This window comes from Engystomops pustulosus, chromosome 1, assembly GCF_040894005.1.
Source record: "Engystomops pustulosus chromosome 1, aEngPut4.maternal, whole genome shotgun sequence".
NCBI lineage: Eukaryota > Metazoa > Chordata > Amphibia > Anura > Leptodactylidae > Engystomops > Engystomops pustulosus.
In genome coordinates this window covers 10,015,050-10,035,965 of record NC_092411.1, presented here as the reverse complement: position 1 = coordinate 10,035,965, position 20,916 = coordinate 10,015,050, and the positions used below count along the sequence as shown (strand labels likewise).

The 20,916-nt window shown below is 49.1% G+C and overlaps 1 protein-coding gene across 1 annotated transcript in view; it reads right to left on the bottom strand.

Annotated features, from left to right (window-relative positions):
* LOC140116380 (elongation factor 2-like) overlaps positions 1–20,916 on the bottom strand; it is a 31,513-nt gene that overhangs the window by 971 nt on the left and 9,626 nt on the right. The window contains exons 2-14 of the mRNA XM_072132908.1: positions 11,018–11,232; positions 7,486–7,667; positions 7,012–7,223; positions 6,500–6,681; positions 6,310–6,415; positions 6,103–6,216; positions 4,149–4,287; positions 3,380–3,575; positions 2,950–3,208; positions 2,506–2,613; positions 1,261–1,614; positions 886–1,068; positions 642–774 (exon numbers count right to left, since the gene is read on the bottom strand). Coding sequence (XP_071989009.1) covers positions 642–774; positions 886–1,068; positions 1,261–1,614; positions 2,506–2,613; positions 2,950–3,208; positions 3,380–3,575; positions 4,149–4,287; positions 6,103–6,216; positions 6,310–6,415; positions 6,500–6,681; positions 7,012–7,223; positions 7,486–7,667; positions 11,018–11,232 — 2,383 coding nt within the window. The remainder of the gene's footprint in view (positions 1–641; positions 775–885; positions 1,069–1,260; positions 1,615–2,505; positions 2,614–2,949; positions 3,209–3,379; positions 3,576–4,148; positions 4,288–6,102; positions 6,217–6,309; positions 6,416–6,499; positions 6,682–7,011; positions 7,224–7,485; positions 7,668–11,017; positions 11,233–20,916) is intronic.

Here is a 20,916-nt window from a genome sequence, read left to right as displayed (position 1 = left end):
CTACCTTAACACACAGAGCTAGTTAAAACGTAAAAAAAAAAAAAAAAAAAAAAGTTTAAAAACTCCCCCCCCCCATTTTTTGGGATTAAAAGAGGAAACAGTCTTTTTATAATACTTTTTTTAAAATTTTCAAATCAACTCAAAATGAACGTTAGAGAATTCCGTATTTTGTTTCGGTCGTTTTGATATATAATATGTATAGTCTCGGGAAAAAGGGGCGACTTTGGTGATGTTTTTTGTAGTGTAGGGGGGGGGGGGATATTTTCTTTATTACAAGGGGAAATGTGAATGTATTTTTATGAATATTTGTTCATATTTTGTGTGTGTGGGATATGGGAACGGGTGGGCATGGCCGGCGCAGCTTCCCTGGCCCATTAAACGGGCACGGACCAGAGAGCGACAAGGGGGAGGGGCCGCAGAGGTAGTTACAGGTTAATTTTTTTAAGTAGCCACCTCCCAGCCAAAAAGACGTTTTTGAAAAGTCTCAGACAACCCCTTTGACACTTAGATTTTAGTCTCTGGGTTGTTATGATCACAGGGATAACAAGTTTATGTAGGTTTTATTACATTTATATCAGCTCTAGCCAATGCCCAGCACATTGGAAGAGCCCATGAGCCCTCCCCAGGATGTAATTACTTACCAAAGGATTCGTTGACAGGTAGATAAGCTTTCACCACAAACATGGGCGTTCCGGCTACTTGAGCCTCCTCAAAGACGTGTCCTCGTTTCCGGTTCAGGACGCCATAGATGCCACCAACCACCTGCTCGGGGCACTGCACAAACAAAGGAAAAGGTCAAACACTCGGGTCCAGTGAACAATCTATGAAGAGATCAGGGAGAATTACATCATCTTCCCAAGGCTTGGACCCATCTCCATGACCTACCTGAATCTCCACCAGGTAGATGGGCTCCATGAGCCTGGGCTGGGCTGTGAGGGCGGCCGCATACAGAACTCTTCTAGCAGTTGGGATAATCTGTCCCCCACCGCGATGTATGGCGTCAGCATGGAGCGTCACGTCATGGATGTCAAACCTGGCGCCTCTCATGTTCTCTTCAGACAGAGGCCCCTGCAGAGAAATGTGCAAAACCATCACATTCAGGGGAGCGGGAGGACCCCCGGGGCCAAGGGAGAGAGAGAGAGGAAGACTGCGCCCCCCCCTGGTGCCAAAGGGAGAGGGAAAACCCATACTTAATTCCTTCTCTACAGCAGAAAGGTAATGAAGGTAGTGAATGGTGACCATGACAGATTTGGGCCCTACCTCCTTGGTAGCCCACTGGAAGCCGGCCACAACACTGTCCTTGATCTCATTGAGGTACTGGACTCCTTTTGTAACGTCTACCAAGACGTTGGGCCCAGTTCCATCAGGACCGAAGCACCAGATCTTCCTGGCCTCGGCCACGTCCCACTCGTACTTCTCTGCCAGGTAGCGGGCACGCTGCTTCAACTCCTGCCGGGAACTGACGTCCCCCTTGTCGATGTCCTCAGCCAGTCCGTCAGGGAAGGGCCGGGCCTTCATGTACAGGCGGTTGTGCTTGTTGGGGGATTTGGACAAGCAGAGCTGATCCGATTCCTCGCTGACTGTCTCCCTGTAGGACACAACGGGGTCCGATTTCTGTAACACAAAGAAGAATATACAGTTCATCGATAGGACGGCCACAAACTACGGTGATACATTAGTGTACACATTTCTATATCCCTTAATAAGGAATTGTATTAGATGGAGAGGAAGGACACGTTATCCCGTACAAGTCGCCTTCCTCACACTTAGGACCATTGATTTTAATGAGGTGCCGAATACTTAAACAGAACAGCGCTGCTCCCCACCAGAGGGCCCTCATTATTGGCCACCAAATCTGTCTTTTACAATGACATCACAGGCAGCCTGAGGTCCTTCGGGGGATCCCCTGGGCTACCTGTAGCATCTTTCCATTAGGAAACGGACAAATAGATGCCGCTAGCTGGCAGGATAAGGCACTGCACTACATTAGGTGGTATAGTCCATTATACAAGAGATCCCCTGTAAGTTACCCCTTGTTGGGAAAATTAATGGGGGAGGAAAAAAAAAAAAAAAAGTCTTACACAAAAAAAATAATAATCCCTCATTGACCAAAAAAAATAAAAATAAATTCTTAATTGAAACCAAAAACTGATTAAAAAACTACATTTATTCCTAAGAAAAACAAGACAGCGACGGTGAAGGGAAAAAAAAAAATGGAAATAAAATTTTTAGCCTTTAGAAAACATTAATGAACAAAAGCTGGAAATCCAGCCCGAGCATCAACGTGGAAAATGGGCGCGGAGATAAAGGGTCAAACAAAGAGCCAAATCGCCAGGGGGTCCTGAAGTAAGATGTGCATCAGGGGAATATAGTGCAGAGGCCTCACTACCCACAGTCCTTAGACCAGGTCCTTAGTACAGGACTTTCCCATGATGCAATGCTCACTTGTAAGGTAGACCGGTACTAAGGCACAGACCTCCCCTCCCCCCATGTCAGACACGTTACCTTGATGGGGATGCACGCGTGATCTTCTTCAAGGTCTTTGAGGCAGATCTCTAGATGTAACTCTCCAGCACCGGCAATGATGTGCTCTCCCGATTCCTCAATGATGCACTAAAATAAGAAAAACTTCCATAAAAAAAACTGTCATCTGCTCATTGCTAGAAGTTCCCAGAATCCTAAGTTTTTCTAGATATAAGATAACAGAAGGCGAAATGTGAACCTGCTCCTTAGGTTTTTATGGGCCAAGGGATATTGTCATCTTATAAAGCGGCCGCTATGGCTGGGACGTGTAACGATCAGTGGGGTCTCCTCTCAATGTATGGGGCACGAGTCCTCTAGGAGTCCCCACTTGTCTGATCACCAGGTTCCTTGTACAAATTGTAAACCTCTGGGTCCGTACAGAGCAGTAGATCAGAACCAATGCAGAACATCTGATCCCCACGTTACCTGCACCATGGGATCAGACTTGGCCAGACGTTTCAAGCCTTCCACCAGTTTCGGGAGGTCCGCGGGATTCTTCGCCTCCACAGCGACTCGGACGACAGGACTGACGCTGAACTTCATCACTCGCATGTTGTGGGCATGCTCAAAGGTGGTGATGGTTCCCGTCTTCACCAGGAACTGGTCAACTCCAACAAGACCGACTATGTTACCGCAAGGCACATCCTCGATGGGCTCCACGTAACGTCCCATCATAAGGATTGTCCTACAAGGTGCAAGAGAAGACATGAGCGGGGGAACTCCGCTGGAATGTAGGGCGGGGCGACACGGGCGGGAAGGAAGGGCGGGGCGACACGGGCAGGAAGTAGGGCGGGGCGACACGGGCAGGAAGGAGGAAAGACGAGAAGGGCAGTAAGGCGAGAGGAGGAGCGCTCACCTCTGAATAGGCTTTAGGTAGAGGTCCTCCTTCTTCCCTGGGGTGTAGTTAGGACCCATAATCCGCACTTTCTGTCCGGTTGATACAATTCCAGAAAATACACGACCAAAGGCGTAGAATCGCCCTTTATCGGATGTGGGCACCATTTTGGAGATGTACATCATCAGGGGGCCTTTGGGGTCACAGTTTTTCACACCTATGTAGAGGAGAAATACAACGATCAATGCCTCGTAACAGATTTCAGGTAACACGCGCCGTGGTTTGTGGTGTAAGTTATAGAAATAATATTTGTAGGCCTGAAATTATCCCAACTCTCATCTTTATGACGTAATTAACCAGTTTTGACCATATAAAGATGAAGCTTGTTTTACATATCATCCCTGGAGAGTTGTGTAGTTGTATCTTTGTGCATGTTAGGAGCAGCAGGACTGTGAAAATGGAAGTTGTAATCCTGCTCTGGGTGGCTCTTTCAGCCTGAAGAGCTTTCTGCTCTGCGTACGGTGCTTCTCCAGAGCCCATCCCCCTCTTCTAGCAGTCTGAGCTGGTTGGATACTTGCAGCAACCACTCAGAGCAGAGGGGAGGGGCTGCAAAACAGGCCATTGTAAAGAGTGAAAAGCTCTTCAGGCTGAAATACTCTTTACAACTCAATTTTCACAGTCCTGCTGCTCCTAACAATTGTGTGTGTATTATCTTTTTGCACGCATTGTATAGTGGTTTGCAAGACATGAATAATTGCCACCCCGTGCAGTGTCCTGCTGTGACCCCTACCCATAGCAGCCTCGTCGTCAGGCGGCCCCTCGTACAGCAGCTCGCAGCGGTATTTCTGAGCCGTAACGGGAGAAGGCAGGTGGATGGTGATCATCTGCAGCAGGGCGTCTCCTGCGGGGAGCCAGCGCCTCATCACTGCCTGCAGGATAACAAGACATCACATCAGCGCCGGGAGCAGAGGACATTGTCCAGAGCCGGACGCAACGCAAAAAAATATCAGGGATTCAAGAAAAGAGGGAAAGAAAGTGTTAGTGATCCCCGAGCAGAAGGCGTTTGTGTAACAGATGTATATTACAAAACGCCTTGGATTCTCCAGTCACTGGGGGAGAAATAGGAGCTTCCCTCGAAGCCTGACAACAGCTCCATACAATAATCTCAGTAATGGAGGTTGTCACCCAACTTCATGGTGTCCCTAGAGGCCGTATCCTCACCGCTACTCACAACACGTCATGGAGATCACCAAAGCTTCACCCGAATGGTCATTGTAGGAAAAGACTAATGGAGCCCGCTATATATTGGAGCCATTATATTTCATTGAAATGTGGAAGTCACCAGCAGGGGACAGTACCAGACTTTGTTCGGTATTGTCCCCAGAGATCTGTGTAGACCTTGTTGTTAGTAGTGAAGGGACTGAGAAAAGTTATAAAAAAAATTGTTATAATCCAGCACTGCAGCTCTTCAAGGGCTCTGGGCGGGTCTATCAGCCTGAAGAGCTTTCTGCTGCTCCACAGCCCCTCCCCTCTGCTCGAAATAGGAGCTGCATCAGGATTTTGGTTGGGTACTTGCAGCAGTCACTCAGAACAGAGGGGGAGGGGCTGTGAACGGTTTAATCTTGAAGAGCTTTCTGCTCTTTGTAATAAAGACCCATCCAGAGAAACTGCAGGAGCTGCAAACCTGGATCATAAATTCACTTTTTACAGTCCTGCTGCTACTAACTACTTACACACAGGTAGGGTTACACATCCAGGGTGTGGGGGGAGCCCAAGGTGAGAACTAGTAGAGGTTCCTAACGTGTTTAGTGAGTAACAAGGTGAGAATACGACCTCCCATATTACGGCTGTAACCCCACTAGTTGAATATGGTCACACCTGTGATGCTGAATACGAGGGCGACGTCTGCTTACTTTTCCCATCTGCGGAGACTCAGGGGGTAAGAGCCTGAAATAAAAGGGCTTCCTGCCTATCACTAAGACTTATTACTGTGGTCTTCCTAAACGAGGGGAGAAAAAGATAAAAAAAACAGATGAAATACTCCGACAAGTAGGATCTGAATGATTGATCGTCCACAGAAAACAAATGGCTGAAACAGTGAACAAGGAGGATTATTAAAGGGGTTGTCCTAGATACTTGCCCTCCGACTGATCAGCTGACACAACCCCGGGCAAGGAGCCAATAGTCTGCAGTTATGGCTTCGGGCCACTACATGGGGGATCCCCGGCTCTGTGCATGTGTTTTTTCGGACTGGACCAGCTGATCGGTGCGGGGGGTCCCTTACCCATACAATATATTAGGCCTATGCTAAGAAAAGGCCATCATTAAACTGTGTAGACAACAGGTTCAGATCAATGAGCACAATTATGTAGACGTGATTCCATGGTTACAGACTACAAACAAAGCTTGAGCGTAGTCAGATGCTGCTCCCGACCCCCCATCTTCTGGAGGCAACACGGGATTGTCAGGAGTCTGCAACCACGGACATGCACTAGAGCGATGACACAGACCAAGCTGAAGGACCTTTTGCAGCTATTGCCAAGGTCACATATGGTCAGATCCAGCTAGAAAGAGACAAAACGGGTTAGAACAGGAAGTTCATTTTCTGCGCTATTCAGACTAGAGCCGCTGGGTCTACAGCAGGAGACAGCTGCCCCCATGAGTATCAACGTTCAGTGGAGATCACATGACTTATAGAAGGCTTTGCCCAGAGCCCCTCACACTCCAGTACATGAGGTCATTACCTTGAGCAGAGGTTTCCCTTCCTTATCCCTGTCTTCTGCGTCCAGCTTGATGTCCAGTTTCTCGATCAACTTGGCCGTCTCCTCTTTTTTGAAGTTCATGATGGCGTCAAACATCTACAGTATAAAAGGGGCAGACGGTGATCAGGAGGTACAAAAGACAGCACACGGAATCGCAAAGGAGGCATCAAGCCGAAACCTATCCAGCACCTTGAAGATGGGGTCCAGTATCAGCTGGCTGAACGTCCGCGGCAGCTTCTTGCCTTCACTGTTGGTGGCAGTTTTGCTGAATTTGCCATTGGAGGGATCGTGAAACCTAAAACACACAAAATAAACAAGACTCAGCACTGGCTACAGAAGGGTCACCCCCCTCGCCCCATCTCATCATGGCGTTACATACTTGTCTCCCCATAATTTCTTCATCATGTCTTCCACTTTAGTCGCTCGCTCGGCTGGAGCAAGTGTCGCCTTCTCGCCTTTGGCGGCAAACTTGGCGACGTACATTTCCGCAAACTGCTTGAGGGTGAAGGCCCAACCGTGAAGACCCGACCCAAAGCCGACTGTTCCGGCCACTGGGTCAATCTATGGATATAAAATGGGGAGGGGGAATTCAACCACAACATTGAATAATCCACTGTTTATATTACAAGAGAAACTTATCCCCCTGGAAGAGGAGCTCTCCATTTTTTCTATGATCACGTCCGGGCAGCCCCATAAGGCGGCAGCGTTTAGGTCTCTGGTCTTATCAAAAGTTGGGTATCCCAACCGTTATGCCCCACAATCCCAAATCCTAAAATCGGTGATGTAAGTTTGAGGAGAGTCTGGACATTTGGGACATCTATACTCCTGCCCCCTAGTGGTGGGGTACAGACTGTGTAATAGAAAGCGGCAGCTTGCTGCAGGTTCTCTCACCATCATTTTGCCCATGGGGCCGCTCTCCCCCTCCCCGTACGTGGAGATGATGACGTTGACGTTCTCCACGATCCTCTGGAAGGTCTGGTATAGCTCCTCGGGGCTCAGCTGAAGCTCCAGCAGCGCTCGGTCCATCTTGTTCATCATGAGGACGGGTTTGATCCGTTCGGCAATCGCCTGTCGCAAAACGGTCTCGGTCTGAACGCAAACACCTAAATGCAAAATGTTGTAAAATACAGAAGAAGGTTCAGTGCCAGGAGCAGAAGCGATGGTTGTGTTCAGACATATTGCCGGATGGGCGGCCAAACAGCTACTAGTCATGGCCAGTGGGGAGTCTGGCCAACCATAGCCATGGCTAGTTGCGTCAATATGTCCGGGTTAGGCATCCAAACCAGACCATCAAAACCACTCATCTCTACTCCTCACCAGCCTGTGGGGAAGCCTGGACTAACAGGGGGTGGCACATCTCCTTACCCGACACACAGTCCACCACCACAAGGGCGCCATCTGTAACACGGAGGGCGGCCGTCACTTCTGATGAAAAGTCTACGTGCCCGGGGGAATCGATCAGATTGATCAGGAAACCAGAACCGTCCTTGGACTGCTTGATGAAAGCCATGTCGGTGTCCAAGAGCTCGTAGTACAAGGAGATAGCTCTGCAATGCAAACACACAAGTGCGGTAAGAAGGGGGTCAGGCCAGCAAGAACAGGGGTGCAGAAGACCAACTACAGAGAAGCCCTCAATACAGGCAGCGTCCCTGTATATAGAGATCACTACTTCAAAGGATCCAGGGAATAGAGCTGGACTCCCGGCTCTTCTTTTCATTACCAGGAGGAATCAGAACCCACCAATGGGATTTTTTGTGGTAAAAGTATGAAACATAGCCACGTTTTACTAACTGCAGCTCTACAGGCTAATTACATTTAGAACCTGGACAGAGACAAGATGTCTGTAATCCAGCATAGCCGGGAAGCCTGCCCAGCAGGGGAGATCCACATAAAGACGTGGATCAAAGAATAGTAGGGTCAGGGAATCCGAAAAGTTCACACCTCACATTTAGTATCCGTATATGTAACATACAGGTACGGATACAGAGCGAGGCCAGGCCATGGCACTCCAGGAACCCCACTAAATAACTAACACCCGTATTCCTGGACAGACACCTCTTGTCTAGAATGGGGTGAAAGGCAATGAGGTGTCCAGTAGATTGGAGGCAATGGCACAATTGTTCCACCCTCCTATCCAGAGCTATGGGATTTAAGGACGACTCAATGAGAAATGTCTCGCCGAGGGGGCGGGGTGTATCCTATTAGCATATGAACATCCCTCAGTAGCCCACCATCTATAAATTAGGGGCTATGCTAATGCCCATGGTCAGTCGTTAGGGGCGCCAATGACTGGTCAGACTGGAAGAAAGTTCTGCCAAAAACACCCGGCTGCACGAGTCTGCCATCTCCGTAGTAAGCTTATTCGTTTTATTCCCTTTTTATTTTGCAACAGGTTATGTGTGTATCATATGTATATCGTTTTGTAACCTTTTTAATCGGACAATTGTAGGTTTTTGTATGTATGCACTGCTATAGTGTATTATAGTTTTAAAACTTAATAAGTCTCTGCTTGTAGCCTTAAAGAGCCTCTGGTTCTGAAGTGGTAGCGTTATCAAGATCCACTTTTAGTAATCGTATAGATAACTGCTCGATTTTTAATCTGTTCTAAATTGTTGAGGGATTTAGACAGGTATCCATTTGTCTTTTTATAATTGAGTAACAGAAATATAGATGGTGGCAGTGATGATTGAAGCGAGTGCCAGGGCGGAGAGAGTATAAAATTTAGAGTAAGGGCATTGGTGGGCGGGGCTTTATGTACAAAATTGTGAGGCTCTCTAGCGTAGATGCATCCTGTCATGTGACTTGAGGGGGGGGGGGGTGGTCACAATTTTCATTTATTGGGGGATATCTTAAAATAAAATATTATTTTCTATTTTATTTGTTCCCATTTCTCACTCCCCACTGCACCACATTTGGATTCTTGAGGAAAATTGTTTGTTTTAACGACTTCTACTGTTCCCCTAGGCTACTTATACTTGTCTCGTAGACTCCTGGGTATCATGGAGATGGATAGTCGCTCCCCGATGGCACAGGACTCCAATGCTGCCGGCGGCTGAAAATGTTGACACCCGTGATTAGCGGCAGCACCGACGGTGTACCTAACCACTGGGCATTTGCTGCACAATACAGCAAACACTTGGTATATATGAAGAGAAGTCAGCTGTGAGTCCTTAAGGGAAATCTACATGAAAATCCAGGGACATTACTCATAGCTCCGTGACTGTGGGAATCTTCTTATATTTGTCACCCATGACCTACCTCCTTCTAAAATCAACTTTTATAATTATACTTTGAGCCAGAAGGGCTCTGGGGGGTGTGAACAGAGCCCCTCCCTATTGTTGGTGTGCTCACGGCTTCTGAAATAAAAGAAAGTGCTGGGGGAGGGTGAGACTGAGATGTGCTGCAGCAGTTTGTAAAGGCGGAGTATAGGGTAGGCTAGGGTAGCCCCTCAAACTCATTAACATAATTTTAAAAGTTGATATTAGAAGGAAGGAGACCATGAATAACAGATATAAGAAGATACCACAGTCCCGGTGCCTGGAGCTATGAGTAATGTCCCTGGTTTATCAGGATGGATTGCGATGGGAGATTTTCTTAAAGGCCCCATTTTTGTCATGGAACGTGTTACATCAGTGCAGACAGGGGGGTGGGGGAGGATTAAATGGCACGAGGTTTGTTTTGGTTCTTCTTGTTTGCCAGTTATTGCACCACACTCCCAAGCAATGCCTTTAAAATACCCATACAGTAAAATCCCTTTAATCGGTGTACACAGGGCCCATCTCCATACTGGTAGAGCAGGTAGATCAGGCCGGGCAGGGAAGGACTGAGACACACGAGCGCCGGTTATGAAATTGTTCGGTAAGTGAAGGCATCGGCTAAAAATAGCTGCGGGTCACCGCCGCAGACTCTGCTGCCAGGAGGAGCCACGTAAATAAAGTCACAAGCGTGAAATGTGCCTGGAGACGGAGACACTCGATCCGGGAGCAGATGGGAGGGCGAGGGAACCCTGACTCAGCACTGCGGCCCCCACCCTCATCCATCTCCCTCTACTAGGCCGGCACAAGGGGGGACTTGATCTTGAACCTGGAGCTTCTCCACAAGACTGTATTCTGCAATAGATTTAAGGCGCAGACCACGGCCAGGGGGGGGCGGCAGAGGGCCTAGGGGCAGCCCAAGGCCAAGGCATTTCATCATTAAGGGGGGCTTAAGGACTTCCATTATTGGGGGGTGGGGTCTCCATGAAGCATTTCATTACTGGGGGAGGCTGTGACCAATGCATTTCCCTCCCTAGGCTAATACTTGAGTCAATAAGTTTTGTGGCACACTTTGGGGGCCTCGGCTTATACTCGAGTATGTATGCTATTCCATTATGTAGGACCGTGTTCCCTTACCTCTCCTTTCCTGAACTTGATGGGCCTTGGTTTTATTTCCACCAAACCACGTAGTAACTCCACACACATCAGCCACTTCAATGAAAGAGTCAATGTTCCTCCTGTCATCTGGAGACCAACCTGATGACCCCCAAAGCCTCCCTGCAGCCCACCACCTGAGCAGCCGATGGAAACACTCCTGTAGTTTAACTGAAAGCCGGAAGTGGATCCAGGAAGAAGAAGTTGTCCTTTTATTTTAGGTCTCCGTCCATTACCGGCTTCAGCTCAGTTGGAGGAGCTCCTCATGCAGAAACATAACTCAAAGGGGTTGTCCTAAGTCTTATTGTTCCCCCCTATCCGGTGGAGCCCCAACCCCTGGTGACCCCAACCATCACAAGAAGGTCTCATTCCCACTAATTGATGGAGCCAGGATCAGCTTTTGTTACTATGGGATAGCCACAGATGGTGAGTGCAGAACCTGCACCGAGGAGAGGAGCAATAAATCCTGAACATCCCGTTAGACTTACGTGGACTTGATGGTGATGCAGCGCTCCTGCTCATCCTTGCGGGTGTCCGTGAAACGTGTTTCTCCGGCTCTGGCCGACGCGATGATTCCGGCTTTGCACACCAAGGAATCGGTCAGGGTGGATTTTCCATGGTCAACGTGAGCAATCACAGACATGTTTCTGATGTTGGACTTTTTGTCCATGATCGCTCGGATCTGATCTACCGTGAAGTTCACCTACGACAGAAACAAGTCATGTCATGTATGTACAGTGACTGCACCAGCAGAATAGTGAGTGCAGCTCTGCGGTATAATACAGGATGTAACTCAGGATCAGTACAGGATAAGTAATGTCATGTATGTACACAGCGACTGCACCAGCAGCAGAATAGTGAGTGCAGCTCTGGAGTATAATACAGGATGTAACTCAGGATCAGTACAGGATAAGTAATGTCATGTATGTACACAGTGACTGCACCAGCAGCAGAATAGTGAGTGCAGCTCTGGGGTATAATACAGTATGTAACTCAGGATCAGTACAGGATAAGTAATGTCATGTATGTACAGTGACTGCACCAGCAGCAGAATAGTGAGTGCAGCTCTGGAGTATAATACAGGATGTAACTCAGGATCAGTACAGGATAAGTAATGTCATGTATGTACACAGTGACTGCACTAGCAGCAGAATAGTGAGTGCAGCTCTGGAGTATAATACAGGATGTAACTCAGGATCAGTACAGGATAAGTAATGTCATGTATGTACACAGTGACTGCACCAGCAGCAGAATAGTGAGTGCAGCTCTGGGGTATAATACAGGATGTAACTTAGGATCAGTACAGGATAAGTAATGTCATGTATGTACAGTGACTGCACCAGCAGCAGAATAGTGAGTGCAGCTCTGGGGTATAATACAGGATGTAACTCAGGATCAGTACAGGATAAGTAATGTCATGTATGTACACGGTGACTGCACCAGCAGCAGAATAGTGAGTGTATCTCTGGGGTATAATACAGGATGTAACTCAGGATCAGTACAGGATAAGTAATGTCATGTATGTACACAGTGACTGCACCAGCAGCAGAATAGTGAGTGCAGCTCTGGAGTATAATACAGGATGTAACTCAGGATCAGTACAGGATAAGTAATGTCATGTATGTATACAGTGACTGCACCAGCATAATAGTGAGTGCAGCTCTGGGGTATAATACAGGATGTAACTCAGGATCAGTACAGGATAAGTAATGTCATGTATGTACACAGTGACTGCACCAGCAGAATAGTGAGTGCAGCTCTGGGGTATAATACAGGATGTAACTCAGGATCAGTACAGGATAAGTAATGTCATGTATGTACACAGTGACTGCACCAGCAGCAGAATAGTGAGTGCAACTCTGGGGTATAATACTGGATGTAACTCAGGATCAGTACAGGATAAGTAATGTCATGTATGTACACAGTGACTGCACCAGCAGCAGAATAGTGAGTGCAGCTCTGGAGTATAATACAGGATGTAACTCAGGATCAGTACAGGATAAGTAATGTCATGTATGTACACAGTGACTGCACCAGCAGCAGAATAGTGAGTGCAGCTCTGGAGTATAATACAGGATTTAACTCAGGATCAGTACAGGATAAGTAATGTCATGTATGTACACAGTGCCTGCACCAGCAGCAGAATAGTGAGCGCAGCTCTGGGGTATAATACAGGATGTAACTCAGGATCAGTACAGGATAAGTAATGTCATGTATGTACACAGTGACTGCACCAGCAGAATAGTGAGTGCAGCTCTGGGGTATAATACAGGATGTAACTCAGGATCGGTACAGGATAAGTAATGTCATGTATGTACACAGTGACTGCACCAGCAGCAGAATAGTGAGTGCAGCTCTGGAGTATAATACAGGATGTAACTCAGGATCGGTACAGGATAAGTAATGTCATGTATGTACACAGTGACTGCACCAGCAGCAGAATAGTGAGTGCAGCTCTGGGGTATAATACAGGATGTAACTCAGGATCAGTACAGGATAAGTAATGTCATGTATGTACACAGTGACTGCACCAGCAGCAGAATAGTGAGTGCAGCTCTGGAGTATAATACAGGATGTAACTCAGGATCGGTACAGGATAAGTAATGTCATGTATGTACACAGTGACTGCACCAGCAGCAGAATAGTGAGTGCAGCTCTGGAGTATAATACAGGATGTAACTCAGGATCAGTACAGGATAAGTAATGTCATGTATGTACACAGTGACTGCACCAGCAGCAGAATAGTGAGTGCAGCTCTGGAGTATAATACAGGATGTAACTCAGGATCGGTACAGGATAAGTAATGTCATGTATGTACACAGTGACTGCACCAGCAGCAGATAGTGAGTGCATCTCTGGTGTTGCTCGTCAGCTCGTTAACTCTCTGTTGCTGTGAGAGGCTGTGTGCTGCTGCTGCTCCTGAGCTCCAGGGAAAACCACCTCCACCTGGGGCCTGCTCTCTCCTCTCCCAGGGAGGGAGTGGGTTTTCAGGCATGAGCCAGGGCAGCAAGTCCCAGGCTCCTGCTTCCCGGTCCAGGCCGGCGGGAGGCAGGGGTAGCCAGGAACCGGCCAGCGCTGCGGAAGCCTTGGGGGTAAGAAGATCTGCGAGGAACAGCAGCAATGCTGCTCCAAGTACCCCCAGGCCAGCTAAGGCTTCAAAAAGCACCAAAACCCCAGGAAAGCTGGATACCTCGGGAAAGCTGGGTACCAAGGAAAAGCTGGATACTGCGGGAAAGCTGAGTGCTCAGGGAGGTGAGGCTGACCTCAGTGAAGAGGGCTGGGGAATGCTGAGGACCCGGGAGTCTATTTCCAGCTATGCCTCCCGGGCTCTGGGCCACCTCTCTGAGTACGAAGAAGCCAGCAAGACGGTGAGGAGACTGCGGGAGGAGCTCAGGTGCGCCCATGCCAGGGCAAGCTCTGCCCCAAAGAGGAAGAAGGAGCAGATTCTGGCAGAGATTTCCAGGCTCCAGACTGACATCCAGGCCTTGGAGGAGAGGAAGGCTTACCTGCTGGAGAGGAGTGGACCATTTAAAGAAAAGATCCTGAATGATGAGAGATTCCGGGAGATGGAGGAGGAAAAGCAGAGGCGGCTGATGGGGCTTCAGCCAGAGAGTCAGACGGAGGAGGAAAGTCCGGTACCGTACAGTGGGCCCCCTGCAGGACAAGCGGCCTTGTCATCTGGCTGCGGTTCTGCCGGCCCGGGTGAGGATAGTGACAGCCACCAGGGAGGGGCGCTGATGGAGGAGATCAGACGGCTCGAGTCCCCTGTGCACCTCCAGGACTTTACTTTTGGAGACGATCTGCCGGAGGATGCACCGGGGGGCAGCAAACCACGAAAGAAGAAGACCAAATCCGTGGAAGTGGCGAGTCTAGTTTACAGCCCCCTCCCCGTAAAACCCGAGTCGGCCGCAGGGTCAGCTCACTGTGCGAGCCCCGTTACCCAGCCCAGCACGGGTCCTGCAGTGGACTCAGTGCCAGGGAGCGGGGAGATTACAGGTGTGACATCTGATGTGGCGATGGGCTCCGTCTCTGTTTGTGGTAACAGTGGGGGAGCAGGGGAGGCATCGGCCGCAAGGCCGGACAGTAAGGGCGGCTCGGCAGTGGCGATACCATCGAAATCCGGTGCTGTGGTGCGTCCCCCAGTGGGAGGGGGGGATAGCCCGGCACTGGTGGCAGCTTCCGGTGCCTCGGCGCCTCTTCATGCTGTTGCCGCTGATCACTTGGTTATGGGGCGGCGGCAGCGTGGAGGGGTTGCTGAGGCTGAGGGCTCCGAACCTCCCAAACCTAAAGTCCTGTTTTGCGTAGGAGTTGGAGACAGTCTGCAGAGGAGTGCTGAGGAAGGTGGGGATCAGCGGCGCCTCACACCGGCCAAAGATCAGCGGCGACTCTTACCTTCCCCTAAGAAAAGTAAAATAACATCTGCTACCGATGATGCGGAGGGCACAAGTGTGACACAAGTTGGGGTCCCCTCTGGGCGATGCGCTGTGGGGGGACCCCCGTCCCTTGTGCCTGAAGATGCGGAGGTGGTCATGTCCCCTGATGTTGGTGCTGGTCCAGCCAGTGTGAATGGTGTCAGTAATGTTGTGGTGGATAATGTGAATGGTGTGAGTGGTGCTGAATCTTTTCCAGCTTTGGGGGTGAGTGATGGAGTGACTGGTGGTGTGGGTGGCGCGGCTGAGGTGGGTAGTGTTAATGTGGTGGGTGCAGGGGTTGGTCCGGTTGCTCCCCCAGTGGCGGCCCCTATTAAGAGCTATGCCAGTGTCGCTGCTGGGGGACGTAGGGTTCCATCATCCTCGTCTCTGGGCTCTGGGGACGGCTTTTTGCAACGGCGCCTCCTGCAGGCCTTACAGAAGGGTGAAAGGACGATCAATGTAGCGGGGCAGGAGGTTGATTTGTCGTTTTGGATAGAGAGGCACGGCCTGTCTGCCTTCCGAGAGCAAAGAGGCAGGGAGACATCATGGTCGCTCCCGACAACCGGGCCGGGTGCTAACCGTAGGAATGTGGTCCGTCTTCGGTGGCGTGGCAGTGATGTGTGTCCCCCTCGGGCACGGGTAGTTGAGCTGCTGCTGAAGATGGACTTCAAGGCGGCTGACATCTTTGCCTTGATCCATCCCTATGGTACATCTGAGTTTGATGTCAGCTTTGTTCGGCCGGAGGGGCTTGAGCTCTTCTGGTCCAACTATGAGCTGAGATACAACGAGCCCGAGTGGCGGGACTTTGCTGTGCAAGCAGTGTCCCGCCAGAGCGAACTCAAGAAAGTGACCGTTCTTACCCGTAATGAATCACTATCTTGCTTTGACATCATGACCTGGATGAATCGTTATGGAGAGGTACTGGGAGTACCAGAGAAAAATCGAGACGAGTTTGGTATCTGGTCAGGGGCCTGGACCTTCATGGTGAAGTTGAGGCGTTCAGGTAACTCAGTCGCCCACATCCCTTCATCAGCCTTCCTAGGGAGGGATCGGATCCTGATCTTCTACCGGGGGCAGCCTAAGCTGTGTCACAGGTGCGGTGACCCCACACATTTCAGCGCAAACTGCACCGTGCAGAAGTGTGCGTTGTGTGGGGGTGTCGGCCATCTCGCTGCATCCTGTACAGGGCAGATTAGGTGTAACCTGTGTGGTGATCTCGGTCACCCGTACAGTCGTTGTCCTCTTTCCTTCGCTAATGCGGGCTCAACCTCAGCGGATGAAAGCCATGAGGCTGAATCTGCTGGGGAGGGGACTAGCAGAGGCAGAGGAATGGAGGGGCCAGGGAAGAAAGACAGGAAAAAGACGCCTGCCCAGCTAAGGCGTCTAGAGAAGCGTCAACAGGAGAGAGAGCGGGGGGAGTCTCGGGCTGCTGGGACAACCTCTGGCGCTCTCCTGGAGACCTCACCTGTCGCTGAGGCCCCAGGGGATGATGTACTGGATGAGGAGGTCAGGAGGATCGAGAGAGAGGAAGGTGCCACGTCCTCAGACTCCTCCCATTATGAGAGTATGGACGAGGATAATAGGGCGTGGCTAGAGGAAAAGCGTAAGCGTGGCGCCAAAAAGAAGAAAAAGGGTAAAAAGAAGGGAGGTGTAAGATCTTCTCCCTCCCTGACTAAGGTACCCAAGGAAGGTGCAACCGACCCCCCGCTGGTCGAACTTTCAAATCGATTCCTGGCCCTGGATGGAGCCTCTCCTGCCGATGGAGGGGCTGAGGGTGAAGGGCCAGAGGTGGCGGAGCCTGCAGGGGGTGCCGAGTCTCCCCCTGGGGAGTCAGGGTCCTCAGGAGGGGAGACTGGCCCAGAGTCTGGAGACGAGGATGAGGGGGCAGGTCCTGGATCTGCCCCTGAAGCATCAGAGGTGCGGGAGATGGACACCACAATATGTCTAAAAAAGAGAATTATTCTCACCGTTAATTCGGTTTCCATTAGTCCACCATGACGGCCCCAACTGGAGGATGACCCTTGACCTCTGTAGGGACAGGAAGCAGAGAGGTTAAATACCCCACCCCGGCATCCGTACACCAGTGGCTACCAAATAACTACACCGGCCTTGGATGCAACCCATTTATTGTATGTTATCAATTCACACATAACAAATAGGCAATATTAACTTAATCAAAAATACAGGGTGGGAAATATATATGGGCCGTCATGGTGGACTAATGGAAACCGAATTAACGGTGAGAATAATTCTCTTTTTCCATAGCGTCCCCCATGACGGCCCCAACTGGAGATGTACCAGATTATAAAGTTAGGGGGGGACAACAGCTTGTAAGACCTTCCTTCCGAAGGTTAGATCTCTAGCACTTTGGACATCTAGCCTATAGTGTTTAGCAAAAGTCAGGTGAGTAGACCAGGTAGCTGCTCTACATATGTCCTCTAATGAGGCCCCACGTTTCTCCGCCCAAGAGGCTGCCACCCCTCTGGTCGAGTGGGCCCTAATAGTCCCTGAAATGTCCAGGTTGTTGGCATCATAAGCTTCTTTGATGACCGTTCTGATCCACCTGGCGATGGATGCTTTTGAAGCTTTCCTGCCTTTGTTTTTTCCCCTAAATTGTAGGAGAATGTTGTCGTCCTTTCTCCAGGATTTGGTCTCTTCGAGATAATGTAACAGGTATCTTCTGACATCCAGTGTATGCCACTCCCGTTCTTTGGCATGCTTTGGGTTCTGGCAGAAGGAAGGTAGAACAATCTCTTGATTACGATGAAAAGATGATGCAACTTTTGGTGTGAAGGTTTTATCTAACATTAGCACAATTTTATCCTCACACAGTCTAAGATATGGTTCTTTAATTGATAAGTTCTGGATTTCCCCTACACGCCTAGCTGTTGTTATGGCTATGAGAAAGGAAATTTTCAGTGTTAATTCTCTGAGTTTAACCGTCTCGAGAGGTTCAAACGGTATCTTTGTGAGGTAGTCTAGCACTAGTGAAAGATCCCAGTTTGGGATATTTTGCTTTATATGTGGCCTTAGCCTGACAGTAGCTTTGACAAACCTTTGAATCCATCTGTTCTCTGCTAATGAGGTGTCGAAAAAGGCACTGAGGGCTGAAATCTGGACTTTTAAGGAGCTCGTCTTCAGGCCCTTGTCGAATCCTGCCTGCAGGAAGTCTAGCACCTGTGAAATATTAGGGGATAGTTGGTTAGGAGGAGTCCTGCCACAAAAGGATACAAACTTTCCCCATATCCTTGCGTAGATTTTGTGGGTGACTGGTTTGCGGCTGGCTTTAAGTGTAGAAATTACCTTGTTTGATAGTCCTTTGGCAATCAACAACATCCTTTCAGGATCCACGCCGAGAGCTGGAGAGCCTGTGGATTTGGATGGTAAATGGGGCCCTGAAATAGGAGATTGTTTACTGGTTCCAGCATGATGGGTTCTTCTAATGCCATTTTCCCTAGCCACGGAAACCAGTTCCTCTTTGGCCACCAGGGAACAACGAGAATAACTTTCGCTTGGTCTTCTCTGATCTTTTGAACAACTCTCGCTATGAGAGGTATAGGAGGAAAAGCGTACATTAGAGGCCCACTCCAAGTCTGACTGAATGCATCCCTTCGGCAAAACGGAGTATTTGGCTCCAGAGAGAAGAAATGGGGAACCTTTGTATTTTTGCTGGAGGCAAAGAGATCTGTCACTGGTTGTCCCCATTTTTGTGTGAGATATAGAAAGATGTTCTCGTTCAGGCACCACTCGTTGTGGTCTATAGTCTGACGACTTAGATAGTCTGCTATTAAATTCTTTTCTCCCTTTAGATGGGTGGCTGAGAGAGAGCGGATGTTGGCTTCTGCCCAAGTGAATATTTTGTCTGAGAGACTGAGGAGATCTGGGTTCCTGGTACCCCCTTGATGACGGAGATACGCCACTGTGGTGGTGTTGTCTGAGTAAATTCTTATATGACTCCCCTTCAGGCTTTGAGTGCTGGCTCTTAAAGTCTCTAGGACAGCTCTTAGTTCCCGAAAGTTTGAGGAACGGGATCTGATTGTCGATGGCCATAGCCCCTGAATGGGTCGCCCTGCTATGTCTGCTCCCCAACCTGACTGACTTGCGTCCGTCTGGATGTTTATCACTGGCCAGGGATGCCATGACACTCCTCTTCCCAGATTTGAAGTCTCTGTCCACCACTCCAAGGATTGCTTGACCGCTATCGATATCTGAACCTTCTGATTCAAGTGTTGGGGATTTTTGTCCCAGGAGGTCAAAACCCAGTTTTGAAGGGTTCTGGTGTGACTCTGACTCCACTGTACGCTTTGAATGGAGGATGTCATAAGCCCCAGTATCCTCATGGCTTCTCTTATTGTGCAATGATTCCTTTTTTGAAACGTCGTGATCTGTTGTCTCAGTCTCGCTGCCTTTTCTGGTGGTAAAAAGGACATCTGCTGGATCGAATCCAATAGTGTTCCTAGAAATACAACTTTTGTGTTTGGGACTAGTCTGGATTTCTCCAAATTTATCATCCATCCTAACTGCTGTAGGATTGTCCTTGTAATATCTCGGTGGTGTATTAGCTCCTGTTCTGAACTGGCCACCACTAGCAGATCGTCCAGGTAGGGGATGACTAGTATCCCTTTCTGCCTCAGATAAGCTATCACCTCGACCATGATCTTTGTAAATGTCCTTGGGGCTGAAGAAATCCCAAAGGGTAGTGCCTTGTACTGGTAGTGGACCTCTTCTCCCCAAGGTGATCGAACTGCAAACCTGAGGAACTTCTGGGATTTTGGATGTATCGGCACATGGTAATATGCGTCTCTCAGGTCTATTGTACACATAACCGCTCCTTGTTGTATCAGGACGACTGCCGAACTCACGGTTTCCATCTTGAATTTTCGATAGAGTATATGGCTGTTTAGTTTTTTCAGATTGCAAATCATTCTGAATGCACCGTTTGGTTTTTTTATTAAGAAGAGGGGAGAGTAGTGTCCCTCTTTTAACTGTTTTTGAGCTACAGGGATGATGACGTCCAGTTGAACTAGTTTCTGTATCTCCAACCATAATGAGCTTGAGAGATTTTCCGAGGGCTGCTCGGTCAGAACAAATTTTCTGGGAGGAAGAGAGGTTAATTCTAACAGGTAACCTTCCCGAAGAATACTTAGTATCCAGGGGTTTGATGTTATCTGAGTCCATTGAGAGTGGAACTTCAATAGTCTTCCCCCCACCCTGGCGTCATTGTTTTTTATAAGCCGGGGCAGAGTTGCTGGCACTGAGTAGGAAGCCTCTTCCTTTTCCTCCTTTAGGGTAGCTCCATCTACCTTGCTTGCCTTTCCCTCTAAAGGGCTGTCTCCTGTCCTTAGCGTCCCGAAAGGGCTGTTTCCTGGGGTTACCCCTGGACTCCGGAAACCCCTTCTTTCTATCTGCCGCCTTCTCCAAAAGCGTGTCGAGTTCCGAACCGAAAAGATATTCCCCCTCGAATGGAATTCCACATAATTTCGATTTTGACCTGAAATCACCGGTCCATTGGCGAAGCCAGAGAGACCTCCTAACCGAATTTGACAGTGCCCCTTCCTTGGCACTTATTCTAACTCCCTCCGCTGAGGCATCTGCAATGAAGGCGGCCGCTGCTTTTAAGGTGGAGAATGTGCCCAATAACATTTCTCTTGGAGTGCCGTCTCTAACATGACCTTCCAATTCTGTAATCCAATGAAACAGAGTGCGTGCCATGGATGTCGTAGTAATATTAGATTTTAGGTTCAACATGGCACACTCCCATGTCTTCTTTAGAAGGCTGTCCGCCTTCCTATCCAGAGGATCCCTCAGCTGAATTGCATCCTCGAATGGAAGATCCGTCTTTTTGGTCATCTTGGTGACCTGAATATCGACTTTGGGGGTAGAATTCCAAATTTTTGCTTCTGTTTCATCAAAGGAGAGACGGCTTTTAAACTCTCTAGAAATGGAGATTCTACTCTCCGGTTCTCTCCATTCTT